The following is a 17,526-nucleotide window of genomic DNA, read 5'->3' on the forward strand; positions in this document are numbered from 1 at the left end:
TTGGGTTTGTTTCCTGCATTCAGGTTTCATAGATGGATACAGGGAAGTTATAATCGGAAAGCATGTAAAAGGTGAAGAGAATCAGTCCTAGCAAAGTACCTTGTGGAACTCCATAAGTAACTTTTGTGTGCATGGAAAGTTCATTATGAACATAAATAAATCTATTCTGTCTAAAAAAAATTTAAAAAAAAGATCTAAACCACTTTAATACTGTTCCTTTAATCCCAATCACATGCTCCAGTAATAAATAAGATGCTGTGGTCTATAGTGTCAAGTGCAGCACTAAGATCTAAGAGGACAAGTATAGAGTCAAGTCCATTGTTTGAGGCTAAGATGCTATTATCCATAAGAAAGTGTCTACACTTACAATAACAGTGTGTACATCACCAGTTTAAGGTTCAAGATACTTTCCTATTGAACTGAATGACAAAATGTGTCCAAACATTTGACATATAGTGTATAATTATTCTGTTCCCTGTCCATGGTCTGCTTGCCTTCATTCAAGACTTTGTTGTTCAACTAGAAATTTGTTTAAATGTTTTCTCAGCATCTGTGTCTGGGTCTTATTTTACACTCTCTGCACTCTCATTTTTAAGTGACTTTATAAATGCCTTTATCAAAGCATCATATAAATTTTTACCACAGTGCCTTTATCAGCAAGGTTTTATGCAGTTTTTAAATGAACTAAATCTTTACAAGGTCTTGAGAGGCAGCCGCTAAAGTAATGATGTGCAGACACAACAAACAAAGTTCCTGTTTTGAAATATATGAAAAGCTTTTATGGAAAGGTGATTGCTAATTCTTCTTTGTCATGTAATTACAGAAGCAGCATGCATTCTACACTACAGTCATCCATCCATTTTCTAAACTGGTTAGTCCAAGGGTTGCGGTGGGCTGAAGCAAATCCCAGGTGACATTGGGGGTGAGGTGGGGAACAGATTGCCACTGCAGGCATATTCACCTTCGTATTCTGCAGCTGAACAGTACGACTCAAACTAAAGAAAATGAACAATTTCCTTTTCTAGACTGTTCAGTTCATGAACGAGACAGGTCATATAGGGAAGCTATGAGCCTCTGTTTTAACTTTTAAACTATTTTTTAACTCCTAACCCTTTTTAACCCCCACTTTTTTAAACTATTTTTAACTCTGTTTCCTGTTAAAGTGAAAATAGGAGACAACTCACAGAAGGAAGTGCATCTTTATTGAAAATTTCTATGCCATAGGTAATTGATTCTTGAGATGGCAGTAAGTACTGGAGTTTTGCTTACACAGGATTTTGAAAGTTGAAGCTTCAAGAACGGTGTGCCATGAAAGGCTCTTTCTTACAGAGGCAGTGTAGTGACTGGCAGAATATTAAGAGGCCAATACATGTCCTATGCATTGATATACTGTATACCAGTATAGCGCTCGTAAGCAGTTGTGTGAAACCATATATGAAATAACCACAATCAAGTTAAAGTAACAGTGGAGATACAGCATGTAGCACCTTAAATACATAAATTACACTAGTTCTAATAAATAGTCAACCACAGAGGTTGATCCTGATTACTCTGAGCCTCTGGTGTCTAATATTGTGCCAGCTGACCCAGCTTTGTTTTTAAGCAGTGAAAAAAATAAAAACAAATTTTAAAAAAACAAACATTTTCATATGAGTTAATATGTCTTGCTTCTCTTCATGGTCAACATTAAATGCAAGCCCATGTACTAAACTAATTGGCCCTGAGTCTAACAGTGGAACATCAGACCTGCAGAGATGATGCCTTAGAAACTAAGGAGCCTGTGTTTGCCACAGTCCTTTTGAGGAAGAGACAGCTAAAAAGACTTCTACATAGTCTATCTTAAAGGACTGACCTTCAAGTACTGCTTTATTATTAGGGAGCTTCCCACTCACTCCTGTGAATGCCGTCTCATCTGCCAATAATGAAGCAAGAATGTGAGAGAAAGACCTAGCTGGCAGAGTGCATATGAGAAGCTTTCTTGACAGGACAATGGGCATGCCAACCCTCATCACATCAAATTCATGGGACAGGCTGTTGGACATGCTATGATACGTCTGTGTGATAGGCTGATGGGAGGACATTTACTGTATTAGCTGTGAAGGCTGCCTGCAGTTGGAAATACATTGCTCTCATGAGAGCTAATGAGCAGCCTGATCCAAAGTCCAGGTTGTCAACAGGCTTGTTTATTACAGTGGGTAAATCCCAAATCCTTTAATTGTATCCATATTTCACTCACTTCCATCTTGAGTCTTAGTCAACCCACATATGATAGAAGAAGGGAGGAACTGGGGAAACACACATGCTGCATGTGGGGTAAAACTGCAGAACACAAAGCTGTGGCTGGTCAACTTTGACTAGGTTGAGATGTCTGCCATGCTCATTCAATTTAATAATTTAATCACCTTAGAATTATTTGCAATTTTGTCTTCCTCCTTAAATAGTGTGTTGTCAAAAATGGATTACAAAAGTTCTACTGCAAAGTGAAAAGTTTCAGTGGCAGCAAAAAGCCTTCTAAAAAGGTAAAATTAAAATTGAGAAGCAACAGTGAAAATCACCCCACTCTTGATGAACAGGAGACTAACATTTGGAGATTAAGATAACCATAATGCATTTTGTTTCATCGCACTGGCCAGAGGTGTTGTATTACTGCATTCATGTAACAGAAACACTGAGAGCCACATGTGTCTGCAATACAGTTCAAGGCTCATATTCATTCTCTATTTATATTGCCTATACTTCATCAATTTACAAAATCTCATTAATTTCACTTTGCCTCAGTATATTTTACTCCTTTTATTTTACACACCTTTCAGCATTTCTCATGAACCCCAACCACTAAGCACCTCGCTGCCTTGACTTTTATTACAGCCCAACTGGAGCATGTTGTTTATCTGTTGTCGGTATCAGGTTCTTGGTACACAGAAATGCAATGTTCCTTTCATTTCTCACAAACACAGCATTATAAATTAATATTGACTTTCTCTCTCTCTCTCTCACTCACTCATAAGTGCAGTGTCCTTGCAGGGTGGAGCTGGATCAAGGCAGAACTCATCAGCCCTGGAAGACATGGAGCTCCTCTTCACTAAAACCCTGCTGCTTCAGGAGCCTGAAACATGAAAATGAAAGAAGGTCTACAGCGTTTACTATTATAAATAATGATACACGTCTGGACGACAAATCAGTAATTACTTATTGTTTTTCCATACATTATCATCTCCATGCTTCATCTTCGTAATAACTTCTCATGTGGACATACAGTGGTTCACTATTCTCATCAGTGCATGGTGAAATGAATCTCGTGCGTCACAGCATGAGATACTAAATGAATCATATGAGATTTTCAACTGCCACTAATTAAAAAACACATTAGAGCAGAAATGGGATGACAGAATATCAGAATAGCAACACTCAGGCACCTGAAAAATCTGTGTAATCCTGTGACTACAACCTTGGATCACTTCTTTGCTGGCTTCTTCTGATGTTTGCAATGAAGGATCAATTTTCAAAGTTTGTAAAAATAACAATGATGATTCTGGCTTATATGTACAAGCCAAGTAAAATTGCGGCGATGTGGAAACAGAAACAGTTAGATAATCAGATAGGTTGTAAACAAACTTAAGGTTAGCTGAAATCATTTGGAAGAGAAACCAACAAAGTGAGAATACTACACATGATTAAAAAAGGATGTGATTTTTTTTTTCCTCAGAGCACAAGGACAGTACAGCAAAGGTTATAGTACACACCTTATTGTTAGCTCTGTGAAAGCAGTGGGGCCACAAACACATACATAACATTTGGATCCATCTGGCTTGTTGATGAAATCCTGGAGCATTAACTCATCCACTTGACCCTTCCTACCAGCCCAGCTTTCACACGGCTCAGAGAGGACGTACTCCACCTGAAATCTGACATGCAACATACACACACACACACTTTAAAGATGTACACAGACAGCTTGTTTACAATGCACAGTTAAGTTGAGCTACTGTTATAGTTCACCAAAGCCATTTATTAGGACCAGTATACAAGTCCCAGTATACAAAAACAGGAGGGGAATTGATTTTTTGACTGAAGTATTCATGACTCTGCTATGATAAGTGGCAACATGCTCCCTTTCAGCTTGTTAGTATTGGACCTTTTTCCGAGTGACAATCAACAAACAAGTTAGCTAGCAGCAAACTGGCAGCATGTCGAGTAGTGAAAACATGTACAGCCCTAAAGTACTGTACGTTAAGCTAGTCAGCTGTCTCAATTAGTCACAACACGATGTCAAATATACGTGATCACTGAGGTCCAGATGTAGCAGACGAATTTCTAAAATTTGTACATTTCTACTATTACAGATGTGGATGTGTCAACCCTAAAAGCAGATGTGCCTTAGAGTGTCACATTTCACTCCGTTACACACACAGCTCATATTGTCATGAGAAATAAGAAAATATGCTACATACATTCACATATTGCAAATTCTGACCAGGATATATGTGAAAAATTGGATGCTACGTCATGATGTTGTAATCATGTCACTTTTGGTGCACTGACAAAGTAAGCATTTAAATTTCACAATCTAATGGAAGACTTATAATATAAGTAACATTTGCAGTTTGTGACAGGGAGAAACAGTAAACACAAACATACAGCCGCAGTACCTCTCATTATTAGCAGCTAGTTCATCCAGTTCAGGGCGCCACAGAATGTCCTCCTCCCGCCGGTTAAAAAACAACAGCTTTGTTTTTCTGAGGACACAAACATTTAGTGTATTATCAGCAGAAGCCTTGGATTAACGGTTAGTGACAAACAATAAAATGGAACACACTACGCTTGTTTTCTCATACTTATTACCAGACAGAGAAATACACCTTCAGGACTGCGTTTCATTAGTGTGCTGTAATTATACCTTGTATTAATTGTTTTTAAATAACTTTAACAACTCATGCCATTACTACTACTACTATTACTAAGAATAACAGTCTTATGATGTTTCCCACCTGATGGTGTCTATGTCCTGCGTGGCCAGTCGGATCACCCGGGCCATGGGTGTGAATCCTGTGCCTGCTGCCAATAGGTAGAGGTATGTAACATCACGAAGAAGGCGGATGCTAAAAGAACCCTCTGGACCACTAACAGATATACGGTCACCTATAGAGAGGAACAGTTTTTTTTTTTTTTATTTAAGGGTATACATAGACAATTATAGTGAGTTACAGAACACACAGTTTAGAAATTATATCATAACCACATTGAGAGCTCAAAAACAGGCCCACAACAGCTCCTGGTAGAGGTGTGAAGGAACAGCAGGGAACGCAACCAGGGAATAATGGATTTCAATGGATTTCACAACAGATTTCATATAATGCTGGGTTCTGAAAATGCTTGAAAACAGCTGCTGGTATGGTTAAATTTAATATTTTACACTGTGGGTAGCCTGTCCTGTGTAACTAACAGCAAGTGCATTCATCAGCTGTCAGCTGTCCTTCAGCAAGAAGTAACAAGGAGACCAAGGAACAATAAAGCCAGTTGCAAGAATAACAGAAAAACCTGGCCCTTTCCGTTCACATGATAACAAACAGCAACTGTGTAAGACCATGTTTTACAGTATTTTGTCAAACCTACACAAAAATACAAAGAATTAATTCAATTTCTATTTGCACAGCGCCCAATAAAAGATTACAATCATCACAAGGCACTTAACAAAAACAAAAACAAAAAACCAAACAAATCCTTTATGAGCAAGTACTAGATGACAGTGGAGAGGAAAAACGCCCTTTAACAGAAGAAAAAAACCTCCAGCAGAACTGGGCTCAGTTTGGGCGGTCACCTGCCTCGACCGGTTGAGGTGAGTGGATAGAGGAGAAATAAGTATTTGTAATAATAATGAACTGTGATTCTTGTCACTAATGAAAACTGGAGGTTCTAATTTGTTTAAATATCACTTTTTTACGTGATAACCCAAACAATCATACCAAACATAGTAAGGTAACCTCTGTAATATCTGAAATAAAAATGCTGTAGCAGGCATCTCTGAAAATAACAATATAAAACAGGTTTTCCAACCGTAAAAGCATGTCATGTCCACCTTGGAAGAATACATGACCTTTTGTCTGGATAATTTCAGGAGGCTTAGTTAAACAATTAAGGCTCCCTACTATTGATGCCAATGATATTTACACATTCGAATCAACGCTACACAGTCCCCTTAAACAATGGTAGCCAGACTTGGCAAGATGATATATCCATTCCGTTGTCAAAATCATTGGACCATAGTGCACTAACAGACACACCAGGTAGTCCCTCATTGCCAAATTTATTCAGCATTTTGTGTGTCATTTCTTAGGGTTTCTGCTCCATGAACAGCACAGCAACAGAGCTCGGCTGCCTTCTGCTGTGTACGGCAAAAAGTTTTTAGGGAAGACTAGCCAAGTAATTTTAGTAGAGATGCTAAGGATACAATATAAATGATTTTCTGCCACTAAAAAGCATTTGCAGAAGCAAATTATATTAATATTAAAAAGGAAAATTATGCATGCCAGAACCATCATTCATCCTTTATGTAAAACAATTGGATGAGAAGTAGTCACTTTGTTGTTTGGTATCATGGTGTGTACCACACTGAACATGGAGCACAGAAAGCTAAGGAGAGAGTTGTCTCAGGAGATTAAAAAGAAAATTATAGACAAGCATGTTTACGGTAAAGGCTATATGACCATCTCCAAGCAGCTTAATGTTCCTGTGCCTACAGTTGCAGCAATTTTGTCCATGTGTTTAAATTCCACAAAATCAGTTCACTTAATATGTGAGTTTAAAAAGATAACTTGAAACAGATTCTTAATAAGAGCAGGACAAATGATAAAACCCAACACAGAATAGACATTTTACAGTAAATAAGTACAGAAAGTACTGGCACTGTAGTACAGTTCCACACACTAGACACCCCAGAGGGCCTAATGGCCGGTGGCCTCCCTCAACATCACAACTAAAGAAGACATATAAAAACCTGGGTGTGTACCTAAATAATAAATTGGATTGAACAGGCAATTGGATTGAATCTGTTATTGTTATTAATTACTTAATAATAATAATAATACTACTAATAATAATAATAATTATTATTATTATTATATTATAATAATAATTATTATTATTGGGGATCAGTACAATTATCACAATTGGGGCATTCAGCATGTCTTTAATCTTTACATTTAATTTTATACTTAATTTCTGAAGTTAATTTAAAGCTTTTTATTGCATTAAAAATAAAAATATGTAGGTTATATAAAAATAACTTATGTTAGCATGAGAAGTTATAAAAATAAATGGACATGAATGAATGGGCAAACATATGTATGGCCAGTGCTACCATGCACTTTCATATATGTACATCTCACCCTCAGACTTCCTCTTCCATATTATTTTCTCTCTTCTTTCTGCAGATGACACACAAATACAAAGCCTTATGACACAGCTTGGCTGTGACTTACCAGTCTGCAGGTTGTTGAGATATTGGGTAAATATTCCATCAGGGTAGACCTTGATCATGAGGTAGAGGTCTGATTCCTGTGAGGAGTGGTGGGAGGCTGCAGCCAGAGTCTGATCTACTGGAGTGTATGGCCTCACTATCTCTGTGTCTGGAAATCGACCAAAAGCATCATAAACAAATGTAATAATTGTACAAGGTCTTCAGTTCAGTCCACTATGCTCCTTCAGTGCTTCAGTCACAAGGTCAACTATAGTGGAATCTTTTTTTGTAGACTGTATTCCTTGAAAAACTGTAAATCCTCAAGTCACCCCTGGCAGGATCATAGATTCCCCCATCTTGCTTTATTGTACTGGGTACAGTGTAGCCCACCTACTTGGTTGTTTACCTTGAACGTGGGCTTTGAGGTAGACATGTTTTCCAACAGGCATCTGCATGACAGTCCCATGTGGGGGTTGTAGTCTGAATACAAGGGTGTTATGGTTCACGACAATCTTAGACAACAGCACACAATCCCGATAGTGGGCAACTGTTTAAAGTAAAGAAAAAAAATAAATAAATAAAAAAATCAGTGATGTAAGTATGTAAGTGCATTATTGACATTTTCTTTGGATTCCTAAAAAGTAAGCAAATAACAGTGTTATGTGATAAAAGATTATAAAGAAAAGATGGAAGTAGCAGTGGGATGCACAAACAGAAACCATCTCATACTTTTGATATTAAGCAACTAAGAACTAATTTTTGAAATACAATATATGTGCATAACATTCAGATAACAGCCTAAATCAAATGGAAATGGGTGAAAAAATACTGTAGAGTGATTTCTTTGATCTTAGACCTCACCTCTGTCTTTTTGGTGTATAAAGGTATTGTGGAATTCCAGTGGTTCACCAAAACTTGCCCATTTTCCTTTAACCTGCTTGCGAATGCTAACCTGGATCTTTCCCACTGAGAAAGCAGTGTGAACTGTTGAAAAAAAAAGTATTTTAAGAACAAGCCACTGATGTGTTAGATGGTGATTTTGCAGATTCTGTTTAATCAAGTAAAACAGTTGTCCTACCAGAAACATTTCCCTCAACTTCACCAGCCAGACCTGAATGACCATGAAAACAATAGTGATTTTATGACCAAAATCATGTGTAAATTAGCATAATCTCCCCAGGCTATACACACACATTAACACAAATGATAATTAGTGCTAACAGTGTCTGTACCTTGACTAACTGCATTTTGCAAGAAGCCATATTTCAGTGAAATATGAAGAGCAGACACTCAACTCTGTAATGGAGTTGTGATTTACTGGTGCTAGCAAGCAAAGAAATACCAACAGAAACTTTATTTATATAATGCTGATTAACAATGTCAAAAAAAGAAAAGAGAAAGAGTGAGTACCCTACATGTGCTGCACCTCAGTGTGCCTGACTTACATTGCTGTAGAAGACGACAATGTAAAATATGGAGAACCATATTTGTACTCACGTATATGTATCAAGTAGGACATTTTCCCCAGTAGTACTTCAAGTCGTAAAATGCCCACCTTAAGGTCAACAACACTACAGCCTGAGCTGGGGATCTGAAAAAAAAAAATTGTATGAATGTCACCTTCAACCATTGATCCAGAACCCTCTTTGTATTTACCACATATGGGCAGGTCCGGCAGGAATTGTCGGTGCGCAGAGTGAATAGCCAGCGTCCTGTCCACCCTCAATGCCATGACTGAGGTGAGACCCTTGAGCAAGGCACCGGACCCCCAACTGCTGCGGATGTGTGTGCACGGTGTGTTTGTTCACTACTGTGTGTGTGCACTTGGGTGATAACAGAATTTCCCCATTGTGGGACTAATAAGGGACTTAAGTTTAAGTTTAAAAGTTATATAAGAATATATTTCCCAAAAAGGACAGAAGTATGGTAGCAGTTTTGTTGTTGTTGTTTGTGGTTTTGCTTTAAAACCATTATTTGGAGCAGGAAGAAAGCACAAGAAAATAACAGCTAATACAAAAAATTATTAGGGGAGCCCAATCAACATCCCTGCAGCACAACCAACCCTTATATGGAGGGTAAGGTTAAGGTTACCCTGACTTGTGATTTAGTCTGCACACACATGACACAGCAGGGGGACACACATGAAGACTGACTGAGTGGCATGTGAAGATATAGTCTCTGTCTTTGAGCACACAATCTGAACAATCGTATCAGCAAAAAGCTGGAAATGTCATCTGCTGATTCCAACATATACCAGCAGATGTAACAGCTATTTTGTTTTTGAGTATATGAGTGATTACCTTTCTTTTGGTATAAACCATCAGGTGAACGCTTAAATCAGTTTGGAACCAGTCATACCTATACCAACAACAGATAATAACACTATTATTTATGCACAATTTTGTTCAACATTGTCATATGTGTGTGTCATACTTGTTTTTACAAATGTACGGTCTTTCGTACCGAGGCCGGGAATCTTTGTTTTGAGGAGGAACCACTGAGGTAGACTGGGTGAGGCCATCTGGTGGTGGTGGTGGGATCATAGCTAGTTAAAAAAAATGAGAAAGAAAAAATATTTAACAGGTCACTTAAGAGTTTGACACACTCTAATTATACAAGTTGAGGGCAATAGTAACTTTTCATTAAATTATTTTGTATGTTTAATCTAATTTAATTTGATTGAATCTAATTTTAGGCTGTACATTAAAGGACAATTCCACTTTATTTACATAAATGTGGCTATTTGTGGCTCTACAGGTCATGTTGACTTTGAACTTTTCCCACCTCTCTGAGGCTTATCAAAAGTAAACACAGTGAGGTCAATTCAATTCAATTCAATACAATTCTTCTTTAGATGGATTTTCTAGGCAGTCATTGAAACAATCCCTGCTTGTTGTGCAAGTGTTCATAAGAAATTCTGATTTGTAGACTTGAATTGTCTGCTGTTTAGGACATAACATTTTAGCTTTCATTTGTGGCTCATATTTATCAAGCATCTATGAATTGGAAATTACCTAGCCAAATACTCTCAGTGACACACACCGGTGACTACTGTAATTACAACAAAAATAAGAGAATTGAATCTGTCACCTTGTCAAACAGAGGCATTCTGGGTAAAAACAAATATTTTAGAAACATTCTGTTACACTGAGATTATGTAAAGTTTAGAGAAAATTAAACACTTTCTGTGAGTGACCTTATGCTCTATTCTTCAACAAACGTCTTGCAGCAGGGAATGGGGTAATGCAGCTTTGTGAGAGTGATAAATTACGTATCACAACAGCTTGCCAGTGTTTACTTACAGTCTTTGATACATATGGCATATAGTATCAACATGAAGTTCATCGTATGTGTTATTCCACAGCTGACAGATTTTTGGAACAGAGGCCAGTGTAAATAGATGAGAGTTTACATTGTAATAAAGAATTACTAACAATATTTCAAACTTTTTTTTCAAATCTTCTTACATAAACACACCATGTAAACATTTCTGATAAAGATCCCTTTGATTATTTAAAGATTAAAAGGCACGTGATTTAGTGAGCAATCTCATATAAATTTTTGAGTCTACAATAGTAGTATGAGGAAATGGCACTATTATCTGCATTTCAAAATCTTTTATTGTCTAATACCAATAACTAACACATTCCCATAATTTCAACTCTCCAGCTCAAAGATTCGTGAAACAGTGATGATACTGAGGACATTCCTCTCCTGCTAAGAGGTAGTCTATGCTGAACTAGTCCATGCATTTGTTACCTCAAGGCTAGATTACTGTAACTCATTACTATCTGGATGTCCCAATATCTCCATAAAAAGCCTTCAGTTAATCCAGAATGCCGCAGCCAGAGTCCTGACAGGAAATCGCAAGAGAGATTATATTTCTCCTATATTAGCTTCTCTTCATTGGCTCCCTGTAAAATACAGAATAGAATTTAAAATCTTTTTTCTCACATACAAATCCCTTCATGATCAAGCTCCTTCAAACTTAAAGACCTCATAGTACCATATTATCCCAATAGACCACTTCGCTCTCAGAATGCAGGTCTACTTGTGGTTCCCAGAGTTTCCAAAAGCAGAATGGGAGGCAGAGCCTTTAGTTATCAAGCTCCTCTCCTGTGGAACCAGCTCCCAGTCTGGGTTCAGGAGGCAGACACTCTGTACTTTTAAGGCTAGACTTAAAACCTTCCTCTTTGACAAAGCATATAGTTAGGGCTGGCTTCAGGCAACCCTGAACCATCCCTTAGTTATGCTGCTATAGGCCTAGACTGCCCGAGGACCATCGGTGCACTGAGCTCCCCTACCCTACCCTACCCTACCCTACCCTACCCTACCCTAACCCCCCCCTCCTCTCCTCCCACCTCACATGTATATTCCACCAATGAATGTCACTAACCTTGTGCTCTCACTCTCCCCTAGTTTGTGCTCTCTCCCTCTCTCTCTGTTCCTTCTGCAGGTGTCCCTGGTCCTGGAGCTGTATATTGCTGATGTGCAGTTACTGGTCCCACCAACCTGCAGTGTCTATTTGTTGTTTATTGTTGCTGTTGTTTTTTCTCTGTTCTATCCACTCACCCCAACCGGTCGAGGCAGATGGCCGCCCAATCTGAGCCTGGTTCTGCTGGAGGTTTTTTCTTCCGTCAAAGGGAGTTTTTCCTCTCCACTGTCACCAAGTGCTTGCTCATAAGGGAATTGTTGGGTTTTTAGTTTTAGTTTTTGTAAAGTGCCTTGAGATGATTTGTATTGTGATTTGGCGCTATACAAATAAAATTGAATTGAATTGAATTGAATTGAATTGAATTGAATTGAATTGAATTGAATTGAATTGAATTGAATTGAATTAGTGCACAAAGCTTCATAAAACACTCAGTCCTTCTGTGAGGCAGGACTGGTTTTACACCTAGTTTAAGTATGAGCACAATTTCTGGGAGGGACTGTAAGAAACTTGAGCAGGTCATGTACAAAGATAATCTGCAATGACTGCATTAGTGGGAAAGCTGCTGTTGTACCTCAGATAAAGTACAGTCTTTACTGTACGTTACTAGGTGACACATAAGATCCAAGGCAGCCAACGTACAAAAAAAAAGCTGGTTACCACTTGGGTAAAGCTGCAGATCAACTACAGAGATAGAGTCAGTATGTGAGCACAATACTATTGGCTTTGTGTGTACCTTTAATAGCTGTGGTGGCTTTAGTAGCCATCCTGCCCACCAGGCACTCTTTCAACATGGACTCATAGTTCACCCAACGATGGACCTGTTCACAAACACATACATATTACAATAGCATCACATATAAATCCATCGAGCCACCCACAACCATCAGCTTAATAACCTGTAACAATTGTTCCGGTGCTCACTAGGCCACTAACACACAACATGTTTCTGCTTTACTTTTTCAAGACATTAGATTCAGTTTGGGCTGGTATCCTTTAGTTTGGCCCCAGTGAGTCAAAGAGTAAGCATGTCATGTAAGAATAATACATTTTCATAAAAATGACAAACTCTGTCCCACTTTAGCATTAAATCTGTTTATTTTAGAAGAAAACAAATCACACAAAAGCTGCCAACAATTAGCAGTAAATTAAAAACATTTTACAATTCAAGAAATTTGGATGGCTACCAATAATAAAGTGTGACCTTCAGCATGACTTAAATGAGAACAATTTGATTTGTACCAAATTAAACTTCTCAGACCAATGTCAGAACTCCCACATAAGTATACTGTCTTTAAATGGTACCAACTCTTGAAGCACTCTTTACCATTACTGTAAAAAATCAATTTTAATACGATTTGAAAAGTAACATGAAAAGTGCTTTACATCCTTCCTAACCTTCCATACCTGGTCAAACAGGTCAGTGCCATCTATCCCTGCTGCCTTCATCAGCTCCTCTTCTCCACCAGGATGGTAGTCCATGTAAGGGGTCACATTATAAACCATACCTGAAAGCACAGAGAGAAAAAGAGCTTTGTGCGTATACACATTCAGTGCCCTCTGCTGACAGAAACTGATTCCAGCACACTGACACGTCTGAAATTAAACCTCTTTAATCCCTCTTTAATCTCTATGGAGCAGCGTTAATTTCATTCATAAGGACAAAGATAAAAAATGTTCATTGATAACCACTTTTCCAATGACTAGGACTACACATTGATAAAACTCTTCTTTTCCTTTCGGCTTCCTTTTTTTCTTCCTTTTCAGCCACAGTGAATCATCCCGCCTCCATTCAACCCTATCCTCTGTATCCTCCTCACCCACACCAACTATCCTGATGTCCTCCTTCACTACATCCATGAACCTCTTCTTTGGTCTTCCTCTAGGCCTCCTTCCTGGCAGCTCTAACCTCAGCATCCTTTTACCAATTTAATTGATAAGCTAAAACTAATATCTAATAATAGAAGCTATCACGAAATGTTTGTTTTTTTCTTCACTGACAAGAGACGACAGGACTAGAATGTTATTTGCAGCCATTCAAAATGGGCTACGTAGTCAGTCTACCCTGAAGCAGTTCATCCATGTCATTGGATCGGATAAGAGACGTACAGATGGAATCTCAGGAGGTTGACAATACCGTTAACAATGGAGCTGCAAGCAGAGGTGAGCTACGTGATTTGTTAACCAGTTACCTGCCTGCTACACCTGTGAGATTTGGTAGGAAGAAAACTGCATTTAGAATAAAAGACTAACTAAAATAGCCCGAATTAACATTGCTCTGGAACAAGAAGCAAGAAAGACTGCACCACCTTCTGTATCAGTTATAGAATAATTTTATTAAAAAACTGGACAAACCCAGATGACAGCAGAAAAAAAACACATAACTGTCAATTTGGTGTGTTTAAGTGCACTTTGAGACTAAAGCATTGGAAGCCCATTATTGTGCATCAGCATGTAGACAAAACTATGGTAATAAACAAAATACTTTTGCAAGTATACCAAATGTTTGCATACTTTTAAGAAGCTATACACAATAGTGAACTCAGAAGCTGCCACCAAATTGATTAACTAATGAGGAAATGTAGTAGATTCTGAAGAATGACTGCTGCACCTTCTCTCATAAAACACTTTGATCTTGTTGCTCTACTCTCGCACACTTGCTAAAGGCACAAGATGTTAGTTTAAATATCAGGGCTAAGTGGTGTAGTGGACATTAATTGTGGGTCTTCCTTATGGGTCGCACCTCTCTATAAATTCCACTACAGTCAAGACTAAGCAGGATCAAGCACCATGAAGCTGACATTAACTATCCCACAAACCTGCTAAACACTACAACTACCTGCAAGGTAATTATCTGTTTGCTATATCCCCTGTCAGGTGACTATGTGCACTCACCTCTTATGCAGGTCCAGCAGTCATCTCTTGAGTTGTGTTTCTGCAGCTCTTCCTGGGTAACTTCGATCAGCCGCCCTCTGAGCCCGGTCAGATCTTTTCCACTCTTGGAAAACCGGATCCAGTCCATTAAACTGTGCCCAGGCTTCAAGGCCACCTAGTAAGGCAAAGGCAGTGTGATAAACTGGTTATTTCTTCTCTTCTGGAAGTGCGTGAAAAATCAAATTTAAGACATGATCTACATTACCTTACCTAGTGTACAGTGCCTACATATCATGTTGGTGACACATCTATAATGTTGATTATATGTAACGCTACGTCCAAATGACAACTTCACCATTATCGGGGATATTTAGGTTATGCCATTATAAGAAACTTTAAACTGACAGGTTTGGCTCCAGTTTCTGCAAACAGAGGAAGTGGTTTTCATCTGTCAAAACGTTACTTCGTGTTACCTTGTTCCTCCCGGACTGTCCGGACGGAGCGACCCGCTGCTGGGAGCTGGGAGCAGGGAAAGACTGGGTCGGGATGTTCAACATGTTGTCAACGCTTCGGACACAGTCCCAGTTTGGACGGAAAACTGTTCAGTCACAGGGCAGTTTAGCGGTAACACTAGATGCTAGGTGGTAAAAGTTCCTCCCTTCATGTGACACATCTCATTCAACACTGTGTGAAACAATGCTGCTTAGCTAGAAGGCTAATTTAGGCTAGGCTAATAAAACATTACTCACTGACAGCCTTACTTATAACAACAAATAATATATCGTAACATTCAACCATTCTTAATTCTTCCCGTGTTTATTAACAAACTAAGATGTCAGTTAAATTATTGTTCGATATCTAGTGGACAACTACGAGCTATCTCCTGCCTTTCAGCTTCCGCTACTATAAAGACTACAATAACCGGCTCACGCTCTGACGACGTCAACAAATATCGTCATCAAGTTGCGACGGTCCTTTATGGCTTACCTATCGCCTTTTACTGTTCATGTTATACGTTGCAAACAATGCCATTACTTACAAAATCAACAAAACATTAGTGGAGTACTGTGGAGTCCATTGAGTTAAATTGCAGTGGAGTTAAATTATGCTTTTGTTAAAAAAAAGAACAAAAAAGAAGCACAGGTCTATTTCATCCAGCTGTGCCAGGTTAACTGACAGGGTAACTCATTACTACTGTTAATTACACTGGTCCGTTTAACTCAGACTTACTTGAAAATTGTCAGTAACGTACCTGAAATTAAGCTGTTGAAAAAAAAGGCGAAAAAGGAACAACTGTGTCCTCTGCTTGATCCAGTTTGACTGTCACTCTCATCCTCTTCTCTCTGGTTATCTGACATGCTTGTGGAAGCATGGCTTTTTTACACAGCTTTGATGTAGTATTTATTTACTGTCTTATACTGTACACGTCTTACTTCAACTGTGGTAAATAAAGGGTTTGCTTTTGAAAGGTTAATCTGTTAAGAGGATTCAAGGATGAGTTCTCTGACTTCAAAATAAAAGTATAGTTTATCCAGTAAAGACAGAGCTTTTGTGTAGGACTGCAATTTTGTTCAATTAAAGTTAATATTAGTTATTAATTATACTTATTTCTTTTGATATTTCCTGTATAGGCGATGGTGTCATGCTGTATGTGATTATGGCTACAGTCTTGCTATGCCTGAGATGTGCTACGGTGATAATGTTAAAACTTAAAGGAATTCAAACATATGGCTACCACAAAATGTCATGGCATACCTGGACTTCACTCCAAATCATTGTGCTGCAGTGCACCATTTAGAGCCACACCATTTGTATTATAGTAATAAGTTTTATTGAAGTTCATCTGCAGAGTTTTTTGTTTCATTCTTAATTATGCATAATTTTTTACAGTTTTTACTGGTAATTGTATCTATTTTTGTGCTAATATAAGGTTTTCTGCTTTTCTGAAATTGCCTTTACATTCTCCCAGAATCCATGACATATGTTACAACATGCTGTGCTGTGTGTTCTACTGTGCAGCTCCCTGCAGATGGCAGCAAATATAAAAATTACTGAGTCAAGGGCCAAAAACTGTTTTGTTGGTGTTGAGCATTAACACAGAGTTATGGTCTGTAGGCTACTGTCAGAAGCACACACACACACACACACACACACACAGAGAGAGAAAGACACACACACACAAATATATTTTAAGATACATTAAGGGGAAACAGGAACAAAATGTTTTGCCAGTGATTTAAATAGTGTATCTGAAAATATGTTCATTGTTAGTTTGTAAAATTGTTTTCACTATCTTCCTGTTGCCTTTTTACATCTTTTTCTTGTTTTCTTTTGTTACTCCATCAGTCTCTTCCCCTCTCCCTGTAGATCCAGCACAGGGGCAGGTGATTACAATTTCAAAACCATTTGCCAGATCATTACCAGCTAATCCCGTGTTTGGTCTGATGAGTCACGCGCCTCATTTGCCACGGTGCGGGACAGCTTGAGGCCCTTTCACAAACACTAGCCAAGGACCACTGGCCTGGCCTGTGGGACTATCAGACTGCTGGGGTTGGGGGTAGTTGTGGGGTGGTCCTCTGGGACAAGCAGGGATGGCAAGACCCAGCAGAGTGGAAATGAAAGTGCAGTGTTAAGTAGGAATCTAGACAAGATTATTATTATTATTATTATTATTTAGACTTATCCACTGTGACAGATTTGTTATCTTCATCATGTCTGAAGTATAAAAAGCTCTTCAAAGGTACAGTCCATACTAACTAAATTT

General features: G+C 38.4%; 1 protein-coding gene across 3 annotated transcripts in view; it reads right to left on the reverse strand.

Moving 5' to 3' along the window:
• Window positions 1–15,685, reverse strand: part of cyb5r4 (cytochrome b5 reductase 4) — a 29,246-nt gene extending 13,561 nt beyond the window's left edge. For 2 of the 3 annotated variants that reach the window (XR_004463257.1, XR_003294861.2), the window contains exons 1-15: window positions 15,236–15,685; window positions 14,784–14,937; window positions 13,296–13,396; window positions 12,625–12,709; window positions 9,920–10,001; window positions 9,757–9,814; window positions 8,954–9,047; window positions 8,535–8,567; window positions 8,318–8,440; window positions 7,863–8,003; window positions 7,479–7,625; window positions 4,989–5,139; window positions 4,650–4,736; window positions 3,744–3,905; window positions 3,002–3,106 (exon numbers count right to left, since the gene is read on the reverse strand). Coding sequence is in view for 1 of the 3 variants with exons in the window: in XM_026293775.2 (XP_026149560.1) it covers window positions 3,052–3,106; window positions 3,744–3,905; window positions 4,650–4,736; window positions 4,989–5,139; window positions 7,479–7,625; window positions 7,863–8,003; window positions 8,318–8,440; window positions 8,535–8,567; window positions 8,954–9,047; window positions 9,757–9,814; window positions 9,920–10,001; window positions 12,625–12,709; window positions 13,296–13,396; window positions 14,784–14,937; window positions 15,236–15,319 (1,557 nt within the window). In the remaining 2 variants the exon portion in view is untranslated. Of the gene's footprint in view, window positions 1–2,161; window positions 3,107–3,743; window positions 3,906–4,649; window positions 4,737–4,988; window positions 5,140–7,478; window positions 7,626–7,862; window positions 8,004–8,317; window positions 8,441–8,534; window positions 8,568–8,953; window positions 9,048–9,756; window positions 9,815–9,919; window positions 10,002–12,624; window positions 12,710–13,295; window positions 13,397–14,783; window positions 14,938–15,235 lie in introns of those variants that run through there. The other variant, XM_026293775.2, reaches the window with a different exon arrangement.
• Window positions 15,686–17,526: the final 1,841 nt, after the last annotated feature.

Source organism: Mastacembelus armatus, chromosome 16, assembly GCF_900324485.2.
Source record: "Mastacembelus armatus chromosome 16, fMasArm1.2, whole genome shotgun sequence".
Taxonomy (NCBI): Eukaryota; Metazoa; Chordata; class Actinopteri; order Synbranchiformes; family Mastacembelidae; genus Mastacembelus; species Mastacembelus armatus.